This window comes from Numenius arquata, chromosome 1 (genome assembly GCF_964106895.1).
Source record: "Numenius arquata chromosome 1, bNumArq3.hap1.1, whole genome shotgun sequence".
Lineage (NCBI taxonomy): Eukaryota > Metazoa > Chordata > Aves > Charadriiformes > Scolopacidae > Numenius > Numenius arquata.
This window is the reverse complement of record NC_133576.1, coordinates 116,313,436-116,326,650: the sequence shown is the minus strand read 5'-3', so window position 1 is coordinate 116,326,650 and position 13,215 is coordinate 116,313,436. Positions and strand designations below refer to the sequence as shown.

The 13,215-nt window shown below is 44.1% G+C and overlaps 1 protein-coding gene across 2 annotated transcripts in view; it reads right to left on the bottom strand.

The window, feature by feature from the left end:
* STARD13 (StAR related lipid transfer domain containing 13) overlaps positions 1-13,215 on the bottom strand; it is a 315,545-nt gene that overhangs the window by 137,555 nt on the left and 164,775 nt on the right. Inside the window, exon 1 of one of the 2 annotated variants that reach the window (XM_074155451.1) lies at positions 8,853-8,976. The exons of the other annotated variant lie outside the window; for it this stretch is intronic. Coding sequence (XP_074011552.1) covers positions 8,853-8,976 — 124 coding nt within the window. Of the gene's footprint in view, positions 1-8,852; positions 8,977-13,215 lie in introns of those variants that run through there. 2 annotated transcript variants of the gene reach the window in all.

The window sequence follows — 13,215 nt, the reverse complement described above, 5'->3', positions numbered from 1 at the left end:
TAAGTCCAGCTGCAAAAGCACAGAAAATAAGACTTCTGGATGGCACTCTGTCCTTGAGGGACTTAGTGTGCCTTGAATATTGCCCCATCTTAATAAAACCACTTACTGTGTCTAGTATTCTGCGATGCATGTTGTGTTCACATACCACTTGGTATTACTGTATGTAAATTACTGCCCTCTACTGGGATGACAGGCAGAGTATTTCACATGAAATTGATTATTACGTAAATAAATTAAATTCATTTTCAAAGTTTGGGGTTTTTTTTTTTAGAACCAACTGCCATGAATTGCAGATGTTCCTGATCCCTTCTTGCACCACAACCCCTTGCTGCACTCATATCTGTGTGCATTCAGTCTTTGCTTATTTGCAATATAAACTGCACCATGATGGTCTGATTGTCAAAATATTTTTGTTTCTGAACTGTAAACAGGACGTGCAAAGGACCTACAGAAGTGCAGTCTTCTTGTGGATGCTTTAATGTCAGTCAAGGAACCTCCTACACTGTTGTACTTTTAAGCCTGTAATAATCTAAGGAAACCATCACAAATTCTTTATTAATTGAAAATAATATTCCTGAAACTAAATTTTTCAAGAATCATAAGGCAGGCATCACTTCTTTAAAATCATGAAGCTGGCTTCAAACTATGACATTTTACAAAATACATATTTTTTTTTTGTTTTCTGTCTTTTCTGACTCTGAAGTTCACACTTTCAAGCTTTCTTTTCAAATTTGATATTGAAATATGCCTCAGTTGAAGTGAAAGCTGGGTTTCTCAATGCATTGTGACTCAAGGAGATGATTTTTAAAGGAATTATGGTATATAGCAGCACAGGAAATGGCCATGCTATGACAGAAAAAAACAAGACTGAACATCTGTCTCAGAAGAAATGCAAGAAATACAAAATACAAGAAGACAAATGTAAGTCAAACCACTGCTGTGCAATAAGGCCATTGCCTGGCAAGTATTGCACAAATCAAATCGGTAAGCCATCTTAGTTCTCAGAATCCTTAAAAACATTACCATATGGGACATTTTTGAAGAGGTTTTTTCATTCAAACAAAAAGCAGTAACACAAAATTCAGAACTGAGACTTCACTGATTCCTGAAACTAAACACCACGTCCTACTGTAGCTGGGAAAGCAGAAGAGTGGGAGTTCAGTCTCCAGGGCCTTACTGAGTCCAGAAATTTCCCATGTTTAGGAATTTGCTGGCCAGCCACCAACAAGGTTGTATTGATGGGAATTACTACGGTGTTCACTTAGCAGCTAAAAGTTTATTGTCGATATAAATGTTCTATATAAATGTTCTGGCATAGTTATTATTATAAATAAAGTCACTTGCATGGGGATATGGAAAGTGGTTTGTAGGATTACAGTCATACCAATAAATACAAAACACCTAATAGGAAATAACTGAGAAGATACATAATTTAATATGCCATGACTGGTATTAAGAAGCAATCTTGGGATGGAAGAAGGTCATTACGGTTTAATGTCAGACAAATAAGTGAAGTATTTGTATCAATCTGTATGAGCTCCTATGTGTCATAGAAAAATATGAGTACCAATAAACATAGAGGAACTTAAAAAATGTGTTATTATATATACTGCTTCTGGAAAACTAGTACTATGATTTGTTTCCACTGTTATAGTCTGCAAACCGCAGCAATAATTACAATGCTTACAGGAATCCTCCATAAAGGCATGGTGTAGCATACTGATGAGGCATCAGCCTTCTAGTCACATAGGAGACATCTACAGGTGGAATGAACTGAGGCCATGTATATGTGCAGAAAAACAAGGAGAAATATTGAAGAAACCTTGTGGATGCTCAAGGAACCACGCAAAGTCAATAGCAAAAAAAAACCAAACCAAAACCAAATGAAAACAAGAAAGTTGTACTATAAAAAGGACTGACATCATAACTTTTAAGGAAAAAAACAGTTTATTTTCTAAAGATTAATGTGTCATGGAAATTAGCGAACAGCCAAGCTCCAGAAAGAAGGAGACCTATCAAGAACCTTTTCTAAATCGCTATCAAATAGAAACTGACTGATTCAAATGGTATCCAGTTCTATTACCAGCACTGGTTCCCCAAGTTATCAGTGGAGTTTTCTGTCTCATAATGTTAGGAAATTAATTAATCAAGACTTAATTTCTCCTAGGAAAATAATCTCTGTTGTGGTTCTCTGATGGAAGCAGAATTTGTTCAAATACAGAATTTATGTATTTAATGTAAAACCAGAAGATGAATGTTGTTGTCATCCCAGGAACCTCCACTGCTCCTCCACAGTCACTCCAAACCTTACACAGCACATGGCAGCAGAGCCACAGCAGTGAGTATGAGAAAATCACATCTTTCTCTGGACTTTGAGACAGTAGGGAGTCCTCCATCACCCCCCTCTGCAGTCTCATGCTGATACAGAAATACTTGGCAGGTCAAGCATATTGGTATTTTTGTAATTGTATTTCTGGAATTAATTTCTTGTTGCTGAGGGTCATGAGAACCCGGCAGCAGCAGAACTAACAATGGTGGTATTTTGCCACCATCGCCCCCTTTTCAGATTCAAACCACTGGTCTTCAGGGAGTGTCTAGGGAAGGAGATAGAAATTACAGAATACTGACATAACGTGCACACAAACAAGGGTATCTATATACTTTAAAGAAATTCACCTACAAAGTTCTAACTTTAATATAGAATATATAGCACGATTAATATAATTAATGAGATCAATGTCTACTTTTCTCGTTACTACGTTTTCTTTAGGCCTGATACAAGAGCAGAAAATTTCCTGGCATGCCTGACCAAATGAATCAGTCATAACTCACCCTCTTTCTTCCCTGAAGCGCTTCATCCCGAATAAAGAACATCTTTCATAACTTTTCTCCTTGACAAAGGACAGTCTTTTCCCATTGATGGGGTCGGGTTAGAGGGGAATTTACACGTATACATCTTATCAACATATATGGGAATCAGCATTTTCTCCTCTCCAGTGCACTGGTAGGGATACAGACTGCAACACCTCCTTTTTGCTTTCTAAAAATGTACTGTATGATTGTAAAACACACCATAAAAGTATGCCCACCAAACTGGCCACAACCAATACCAGATTTTTCATATACATATCTCCCACACTCCCTAATGAAAACTGACCTGGTAAAATTATTTCATTAAAAAATCCAGTATTATCTTGAATGGCTTTAATTAGATGAACCTGCCACATTTGCACTGTACACAAAGGTCTTAATTAAGATGAAATTTCAATAATAGAATAATATCAAGATGCAGCAGACTCAAGGTTGGCCCCATACCAGGACTCTTGCCTTTGCTCAGGGTTTCTCTGAGGACCTGGGAGCCAGGTACATGTGTTTCCTTTGGGCTCTCCTAACACTGACCTCAGGATACATGACAACAGAAATAAAGAGTTCTGCTTTGCAGAGTACAAACTTGCAGAAGCAAGTTCTTAAAAATGTTTCATTTTAACTGAAAACTAAAAACTATGAGGCACTTAGAGTTTCGCTTCTTTAATTAGGCTTCAGAAATAGGGCTGCTTTTGCTTCCGTACAGGCATGACTGAAAACGGTGCTAAAATTCATATAGTTCTGGTTGTGACCGCTAGTTTTATAAGACCCATTTTTCTCTTCCCTATTGCCCAGGATCAACAGATCAGCTGGTGCCAGGGAGCACCATGTCGCCAGAGGTGCAATTACAAACTTAGGCTTGCTAATTTGCACCCAATAAAAATACAATAACCCACAAACCAACCACAAGTTACTTTTGAGAGGAGAAGGGTCATTGCCTTGGCATCTTTGCCAAATGCTGAATGTGGCAATTACTTTCTGCTGGACGATTTATTCTCCATTTTCTACCCTACTTCACCTAACGTTCAGTTTCATCTCTGACGTTGCTGTCACAGTTGAAGGGATACTTGTAGCTGCAGATCAGTGTACAAGGTCTTCCTGAACAGTTAAGGATACCTAAGAGTAGGTTTTCTAAACCTTTCCTTTTAAAGATCTTAATTTTGGCTTCTTTAGACTAAATTTTTCTTTTAATCATGAGCCTGCCTCATGCTCCTGTTTCAATTTTCGGTGCTGCAGGTCATCCATTTCTAAGATAAAACTGGTATATGGTATGTTGTCCCACTGTACATTTTCATGCTGCTTGATTGACAAACTAGTGCTTCATCCTTTGAAAGACAAACTTGTAATTGGTCTCAGAAAAATCTGTCCAAACTTGGCCAACTTATAAAACTTTGGAATGTCAAACCTAGCAAACCACTGGAGACTTGGTGGAAAACTTGTCCCCAGATTCCCATTACCCGGGTCAAGCCCAAAACAGGGTGGGAGCATCCAAGTTCCTTCCCCAAAGTCACTCCAGGCAGTTGCTCCCAGAGAGCTCTGCAGCGAAGTAGGATCTAGCATGGTGCTCAGCGGTATCCTGTCCTGTGCTGCTGTCGCAGTCAGGTAGTAGGGAGGACATCAATGAAGAGATAAGAGGAATTGTACCTGAAGAGCTAGAGGAAATTAAATGGGGGTGTAATCTCTTCAAGAACACAGAACATAGAATGTTGTGGGACACGAAGCTCAGGTGAGAAGAGATCTGGCAAAAAGGCTGTGGGTGTATCTACGCTGTGGACAAAGCAGAGCAGAAATCCCAACAGCAATCTGTGGATTGCTAAACCACAGCTAAAAGCTAAACCTAGGAAATTAGAGACAAACTTTCTATTATTAGAAGAATGTCAGGGTCACAAAGTCAAGTGCTCAAACTTCAGGAAGTCTCAGAATTGAAGTCACCTGTTTAATCTAACTCAACCCTCCTCCCATTAGGCACTCTGACAGTCTTTACCTCGTCTGCACATGCACTTCCCTAGGATCCCGTCTGACGATGGACAATGATCTAGTCGTGTATCAGAGTCTCGTACCCAGCTAAGCCAGCTGCTTGCTGCAGGACTCATGCTACACCTCTTGCAGATGCTGGAAGGCAAGCAGGAAAGGGTGGGAGACAGCACTCAGGAAAATATTGTGTTTCTGGGACTATGCCAAGTAAACGGTGCCCCCGCGGTTCCATCCCTCTCTGTCTGGTTTTCAGCAAGTCACTTGAAACAAAATCTAACCAGACTGCCAGGAATTGCAAGTTACTCATTCCCTGGGTGCAGTACAATTAGATCCTGGAGGCCGATTTGCACAACAGCAGACACCAAGAGCCGTAATTTGAATATTAAAGTAGAAAATTCAAGTTCTAACAATCAATTATTGATACTCCTGAGTTCAGTCTTACTGTGCCTCTGGTTCCTATCTGAAAAATGGGAACAACATAACCTTACAGCTTCTAGGAATACAATTAAAACATTAATAGTACAAAGTACATAAGACTCAGTACTCCCAAGCACCATGCTCATGAGCACTTGAGGGAATTTGTAATTCTGTGCTCAGCCCCAGGTTTGAGAAGGCTGCAGTACATCAGGCTCTACGTTAACAGATTCAGCAATGGGGATTGTTACTTTCTGCACTCTATGAGGCAGAAAAGCTCTGTGCAAAAAAGGGGGATGTGATCATGTCGTTAAAAGACAAACCTACACTGCGAGGAGGCTGCACAATAAGGCAGCAACAGGCATCCTTACCTCTGGTGTTTCCCGACTTTGAAGTACTGAGCTTCAAAGCTTAAATATATTCTTTGTGACTTTTTTTTTTTTTATATATATAGTAACAGAAAGAATGCCAGAGAGAAGGTGGCACTTTTCACCTACATACAACGGAGGTAACAACTACAACTTGTTGTCTTTTACTGTAACAGGTGATCATGATTTGAGCAGGGATCTCAGAATCACCTTACGGTCACCACTTTTAAAGAGTCTGTTAAATACATAAGTCAAATTCCTAAAGCAATGGCTTTCAGTAATGGCACAGAATTTCAGAATTACATTAGACCAACAGTATTTCATATAACATTTCAGACAAATAGGTCCTCACTCCAATAAGGGAGTTAAAATTCTGGTTCGCTTCCTGATCAGTTTGTGAAACCCAATTTAAACCATAAGCATAGTGGGAACACAGACAGTGTAAACTACCTCTGCAAAAATTATGAAAAGCACAGAAAAACTAAAGCTGGCACTTGTGGCACTGTAGCGGGTACACTCATTGTTTAAAAAGCAAATCCCCATCAGTGAATCAAAAAGAGTGACTAAGAGCTGTTGGGCACCACAGACCCATCCTGAATAAGAGACAGTACGGAGCAGCCCTGTGCCAGGAGCATGCCAGGAGCCAGGCTGCTGCTCACCACCTCTGCTGTGAAGGGCGAAGGAGGGAAGGGGCACACTGTGGCAGTCTTTTTGTGCACAGTGTACTTCCCACAGCAACCCAGCCATGCTGTCTGCCTCTTTGAGAGTGGCCGAGCCAAGGTTCAGCTCTCTCCTCACTCTAGCCAGGGTTCAGCTCCTTGCTCCAGCTCACACACTTGCTGCCCAGCCATGTACTGCTGCCCTCTGCTCCAGCACACGGACACTGGGGACGAAACTGTTCCACTGGGGAAAGCCCTGAGCAACCTGCCCTGCTCCCAGTGATGATCCTGCTCTGAGTCAAAGGCTGGACTAGCCTTATCACCTTTATGAATTAAGCTGTCTTGAGTTTACTTTCTTTACAGGTATATGTTGGTCAACTGGTGTCTACAACCTTAACAAATAGATTAAAAACTAAAATAGACCAAAAGTGCCTGAAAAGCTGTCATCACAAAGATGATTTAATCACAAGTCTTTATTTGGCTTGATGGTTGGAAGAATGACAGCACAATGATGGTTAAAACTGCGCTTTGTTTTGGTCATTGCTCTTAAACGCTAGTTACCAGTTACACTTCTGCTCCAACTGTCAATCAGGAGCTGAACCACAATGTCAACTTTGAGAGAAAAAGAAGGAAACTTGTGCAACTATCTACCTGAATGGGATTGGATCTATTGTGATGGAGAAGAAACTGGTCTGGCAACCTGCAAATAATGAGATGTTTAGATCAGTTTAAATTCCCTGCCTTCTCATTAACAAAAGCTGGAAGAAGAGGCATAGGAACATGCACTGCAGCTATGGGGGCCAAAGGGACAAATAAATATAAAAACAAGGACAAAAATCCCAGAGACATAAAAGCATCTCTGATGAGATGAGGTGAACAAGAGAACATCTTTGCAACCCACAGATGTTATTTGTACACTTTTTGTTATGTTGTCAGATAATTCATTTAATTAAAGGGCATGTGTATCAGTATCTCACTAGAAGATTATGAATAGCACTTAAATTATGGCAGCACATAAACTCAGGACATTAGTATTCTATCCACCTTAAATAAAAAGTCTAACTCTATCAATTTTAATACCCAGTGGCTTCAAGAAGTTGGCTACAGCTTCATGGCAGCCTGCCCAGGTCCTTTGCTCAATCAAGCACTAGTTGTCTTTGACCGAAAAAGAAAAAAATAGCCAACAGTCTCCTTGCTGAATGTCTGTTTGCATCTGCTATTAATATAGGAATAAGTACATGACATGTAAAGACAGATTAATATTTTGGGTAACCATAACACTACAAAATTAGCTGGTCTACTAATTCATTATTGAAGCTGCCGAGTTGAGATTAATTTTGCAAAAAATTGCCATGCAGTTTTTATCCGTTATTTTAATTGAATGTACATAAGAACTAATGTGCTGTAGGCACAGTTTAGACACCTATATCATACGCTGTTTACCTCTGTATTATACAATACCAGTGCCCTAGGCAAGGTCACCAAACTCCTACCAATGCTGTAGGATGTGGCTGAGGAATCCATCTTTACAAATTAGCCTTCATTATACATGATTCTGCTCATGAATCTTGATTTATTGTTTTCTGGTGTAATTTTACCTTGCACTTGCATGTACCCTCTAGATCTTTTAATTCATGAAGTATTTTACAGATACAAATTAGCGGTAAGCTTGAATGTGTAAAGTGAATGTGGTGCTGCGACAGCAGTGCTCTAAATGTGACCCAACCTACTGGAGCTCTGTGTCTTTCTGGTCTCCACCTTGGGTTGATATGACTGCAGGAGCCTGGTTTTCCAGAGCAGTTAGGAGACCTAAAGCTATAAAAGCACCTGAAATGAAACAAACCATTTCTCTCTGGGAGTTGCGGTCCTCCTCCCATGCAAACCCTATGAGGAACCAACCTGGTCCTGCAAAGTGACTAATAAAACTGATCAGACCAGCAGGTGAGCCCGCTTCCCGGAGGCAAAGTCACTTTGAGTTTGTCATTGACTATAAGCAAAGGATGAAGCCCTGTGTCAAAATATAAATGCTGAGCACGGTTCCATGGTCCAAGTTCAGAGAAAAGATCCATTTGATTCATAAGAGATATTTGGTTGGGGAGAAACTGGGAAAGCACTACCGTGGCTTGTAATAGCTCCTGCAGGTTGCAAACTCTAATTATGGATACATCTGCAGAAGAGAGAGGAATTGATTTCTGAGATGCTCAGAAGGTGCCTCCGACGTGGGGCTACCTCCAGCTTCAGCCCCGAGCCCGACCGCTTGTGGCACCATCCCCACCATGCTCGCCAGGAACCGGGCAGGTGCTAGTGCGGGGCTCCGACCTGCCTGCACCCCGCCTCTTGCCTGCAGCCCGACCTGCCCGGCCCCTGCCAACCGCATCCCTGCCGGCAGCCCCCGGCATGAAGCCCCGAGGTCTCCGCGCTCCGTCGCGGCGGCGGCAGCGAGGCGTGTGCCCCCTCCCCCCAGGCACCCCGGCCGTCCCCGGGGGCGTCCCCTCGGAGCGGGGAGCCCCGGGGTGTCCCCCCTCAGGCGGCGGCGGGCGGGTAGCGGCAGCCGCGGCGCGGCGGGACTGACCTGCGAGCCGCCGCTCCCGGACATTCCTCCACAGCAAGTCCCAGGCTTTGGCGGTGGAGTCCCGCAGCTGCTCGCTCAGGGACCTCCGGAGCTGCGCCTTGGCCGGGCGGCGCTGGCTGCTCATCCTCGGCGGCTCCGCATGCCGCCCCGGGCAGCCCCGCTCCTCAGCGCCGGCGGCGGCTCCCCTCGCCGGGGACGGGCGGGGGCGGCGGTGGCCACATGGGGCCGGCGGGGCAGCCCCGCCGCGCCGCAGCCCGCCTCACCGCCGCTCCGGGCGGGCGGGACCCTTCACCTGAGCGCCGCCCGCCCCGGCCCCCGGGGCAGCAGCAGCGTCGCCGCCAGCCTCCCTCAGCGGTCCGTCGGCTCCGCTGCCCTCTTCCCTCCTTCCCTCCCCCGCGCCTCAGCCCCCCGCCGGGGCGGGGAAGGTGACCCGGGGTCTGGCCCTGGCTCCTGCCCCGCCTGCGGCCCGGGGGTCCCCCGTGAGGGAAATGGCCGCCCCCGCCCTCCGGCCCGCCCGGGACCCCGCGCCCCTCGGGCTCGGGCACCAACGGCAGCCCCGGGCCCCGCTCCCAAATTCCGTGCCTGGGACCCTTCGTGCGGGAACCGTCCGGCCGAGCGCTCCCCGGCCGCCCCTGCTGTCAGCGCCCGGCCGTGGGCTGCCGCTCGCCGCCGCCCGCCTCAGCTCGCCCGGGGCTCGGTGGTCCCTCGGACCAAGGCTCCAGGGAGCCGCCCGCCGCCGCCGCCGCCCCAGCCCCGCCGCCCCGCTCGGCGGGAGCCCCGCTGCCAGGAGCCGGCGTCCGCCGCGCCCGGGAGAGGTCACCGGCAGCGAGGTGACGGAAAACCTGGCTGGCAGCGGGTGGTCTTTTTTGTTGTCGGGAAGCTGTAAGAGGTGTTTCACCCACGCCACGACATTTGCCAAAAGAGAGTTGTGGTTTTTTCGCGAGGTCTCTGTTTTATAAACTCTCCACTCTCAAGCCACGGTCCTTGCAACACAGCCTCTCCATCTCTTTCCCTCTTTTTCTGTGTTTCACCCACTTACCTACCACCTTCCTCCCCCTGCTTCATCCCTTCCACCCCCCTGCAGCATCTCCTCTAACAGGTGCTTATACTCCTAAAAGGTTTCAAAAATAAACCCTGGCAGCCACTTTTTGCATACATTTATAGACTAAAAGGAATCCTGAATCCTCCATCCCTAGATGAGCCAGAGAGCAATGGCAGGGCCCTTATCCCATTTAGGAAACCAGTTTTGGGCCTCTGCTTCCTCTGTGATCTGGGAAATACTGTTGTAACAGTGGCCCCTTCCCTTCCCTACCCTGGGCACCGGAGGAGTGGATGGCTCCCAGCATGGCTGGCAGCAGAGAGTCCCACAGCTGAGAAAGGCAACAGGGGCTTCATTTAATTTAGTCGCAAACCATTACTTATTGCTTACTCTTTTTGCAGAGTATTCGTGACATGCAATGAAGAGGCTGATGTTCCTGTGCCACACACTGAAACAGCTGAATACCCTGGTAAAGCAGTCATGTTAAACATTATCGATATCCCCGTCTTGTTTAAATTAAAACCATAGCTGCGATGTCAGCAATACCCATAGAAGCTAAAAGCAAACAAACCGACGTATTCTGTGTTACCACTCAGTTTTAATAATGTCTTCTGCTTACTCTCTGATGTGAATTCATTTTCCATTGTCCCTGCTCTTAAAAGGTTGATCTTAAACCACTCTACTTTATCTGATATAGTGGAGACAATGTGCTTGCTGAGACCTTGTGAAGATGTTGTATGTCACTCCTCCTCCTGCAATTCCAGCTACAGTGTCCTCCAAATGACTGCACAAACTCTTACAAGAAAAGGGATGCCTTCCAGGGACGGATGCATCCAAGATCTGTAAGGGGGACAGCATAATTATGTAAATACTCCTACATCCCATGATCCAGAGCAAACACCTGCTGATGGTAATGGGAGAAGAGAGGATTACAGTTCCTACAATCAGCTCCCCTGCCCCGTAAGTCTGCCTCTGACCTCTGCCTCACTTTATTTAATTCCCTATCAACACAGCCATTAACAGTACATAAGACCTACGATGTCTGTTTTCTGCCACGGTCTCCTGTCCACTAGAAACCAGGTAGAGACGAGAAATTCATTTCTGACATTGTACTCGGCTGCCCTGTAAAGATCAGCAGCGACACACAGTCTAAAGGTAAAATCATAAAATCAGTTTTGAAGGTTTTGTATCATACTGCTGTGTCACTACCCACAAACACCAGTGTCAGCCAGTGCTGTAAACCTTCAACAGTGCTCCTCTGCCACACTTGACTGCGCCCTCTTACTGTGTCCAGCCTGTCTGGAAGATAGATCTCCCTTTCTTCAGTTGCTTTCTGTGATGGCCAGAATGTAGCGATACAACAAAAGATGTTCTCTTCCTTTCTACACCATTTTTGAAGATGTTACTTTATCAAAAATGTCCCTAGACTTTCAGGCTTACTGAAAGCAGCTAATTAGCAATGAGAAACTAGCAATTGCTAATACCATGTTATCTCACTGCAGGTTACTAAGATAAACTCCAGTGATACGGCTGGATTTCATAATCGGCAGCAGAACTGAACTGGCAAGCCTAGACCTAACTCTGTGGCAGGCACTGACAAAAATCTTACTAATTTCAGGTACTTTATTACTGAAAACTAAATCCAGCAGCAAGATCAGATACTGTACTTTTCTCCCCAAAGAAACAATGTTATTGGATAATGAGAAAATACCTCATGCAGCAACTGGCCCATTCCTATTTTATGCCTTTAATCATAGTCAGCTGTTCAGGAGTCCAGTTACCAACACAGGTATTTTTGATGTATTACACCTAGTAGTAGCAGTTACAATAAGAGCTGTTCTACACAACCTGCTTGAAGAAAGGTATGTGTTAGGGATCATTCATAGGTCAAAGATGTTTCGCTTCCTTTTAGGATGTCAGAAAGCATGACTAAATGGTAAAGTTCTGGTCTCGCTCCACGCATTTTCGTCTGTTGGTTAAGTGCATAAGTAGCCAACTGATCAGTGCTCCTGTCTACAGCTTGAAACATTCTGACATCCTGAACAAGATGGATAACGTTTCTGGCAGAAAGAGAAGGAAAGCGCATTTTCCACAGAAACAGCAGTTTTTGTGCTTGATACTAGTTATACCAAAATGGTTCTGTTCAGAGTAATTGCAATAAAAACACTGTATATGATGAACAGAAAGAAGGATATTCCCAGTTGCCTTAAAAGAAGCTGAACTATGGTATTTGTCTTCTGTCATTGATAACAGCACATTGGCAGGAATGAAAGCGGTATTTGTCTGTCTTAAAATCTTGCAAGCATGTAAAATGTTGGGGGGAAATCTAAGCTAATTACACCCGTGCTCTTGATGCCACTGTGGCACAGAAGTCTGATGTTCTAATTATACATTTAGCAATTTATGGTTCCTCCCAATCACCATGGTAATTAAACACCAAGTTAATTGATACTACATAATAATATGGCCTCTAATTAGCAGTGTGTTTTTAATTTGTTACAGATTCCATTAGCCTGATCTAGTCCTCATAAAGTCACTGTAAAAGTTCCCATGCATCTGCTAAGAAGAGAATCAGGCCTAAGGAAAGAGAAAAATGACTACATCTTGGTTTGCCATTTCTAAATACTGAAAGACTACGATAAAAGTACAACTTTCCTTTTTTCCTCTAGTCCTTAATTATGGTGAGTCAGGATTTTTTGTTAGTTTAACCACTTCACAATATTTGTCTGCTTGAAGAAGAATAAAACAGGGTGCGTCTTGCAGAGGAAAATGTGAGAAGAGTACATCCTTGGTTACTGCGTCCTGTTTAGCAGACACAAGCTCCTTACACTTGTATCTCTTAAAAAGCAATAGTAAAACAAAAGAGGAAATCAATTAGTACTATAGGATCACTAATGCAGTCTGATGCTAATCAGTGCAATAGCAAACTGTATAATACATCTCATTCTTCAGAAACTGACTGTAAAGCAAAGAAGCTTCTTGAAGTTTATTATATAGAGTTGCTGTGCTTTTGTAGCTTCAGATAGTAGCTCAGACATCCTAGATATAACATCAAGTAATATTTATAACTTTGGCAATGATCTTTAGGGGTCCTAGAGCTCTGGAATTTGTTTTCTATCACAGGCTAAATGTCCCGAGTGTGATGTTGTAAGTCTGTGTTACCACTGGAAGGGAAGAAAAGATTTGAGGTTTTCCATTGCTTGTTTTCCTAATAGCAGACTGCAGTGAATTGCATACTAATTCTGTGGTTGAAGTTATGTGAAAAGCACTGAGGGCATATGAGTAGGTGTCCTCTTTGACATCTAAATAAACAAACAAGCATTT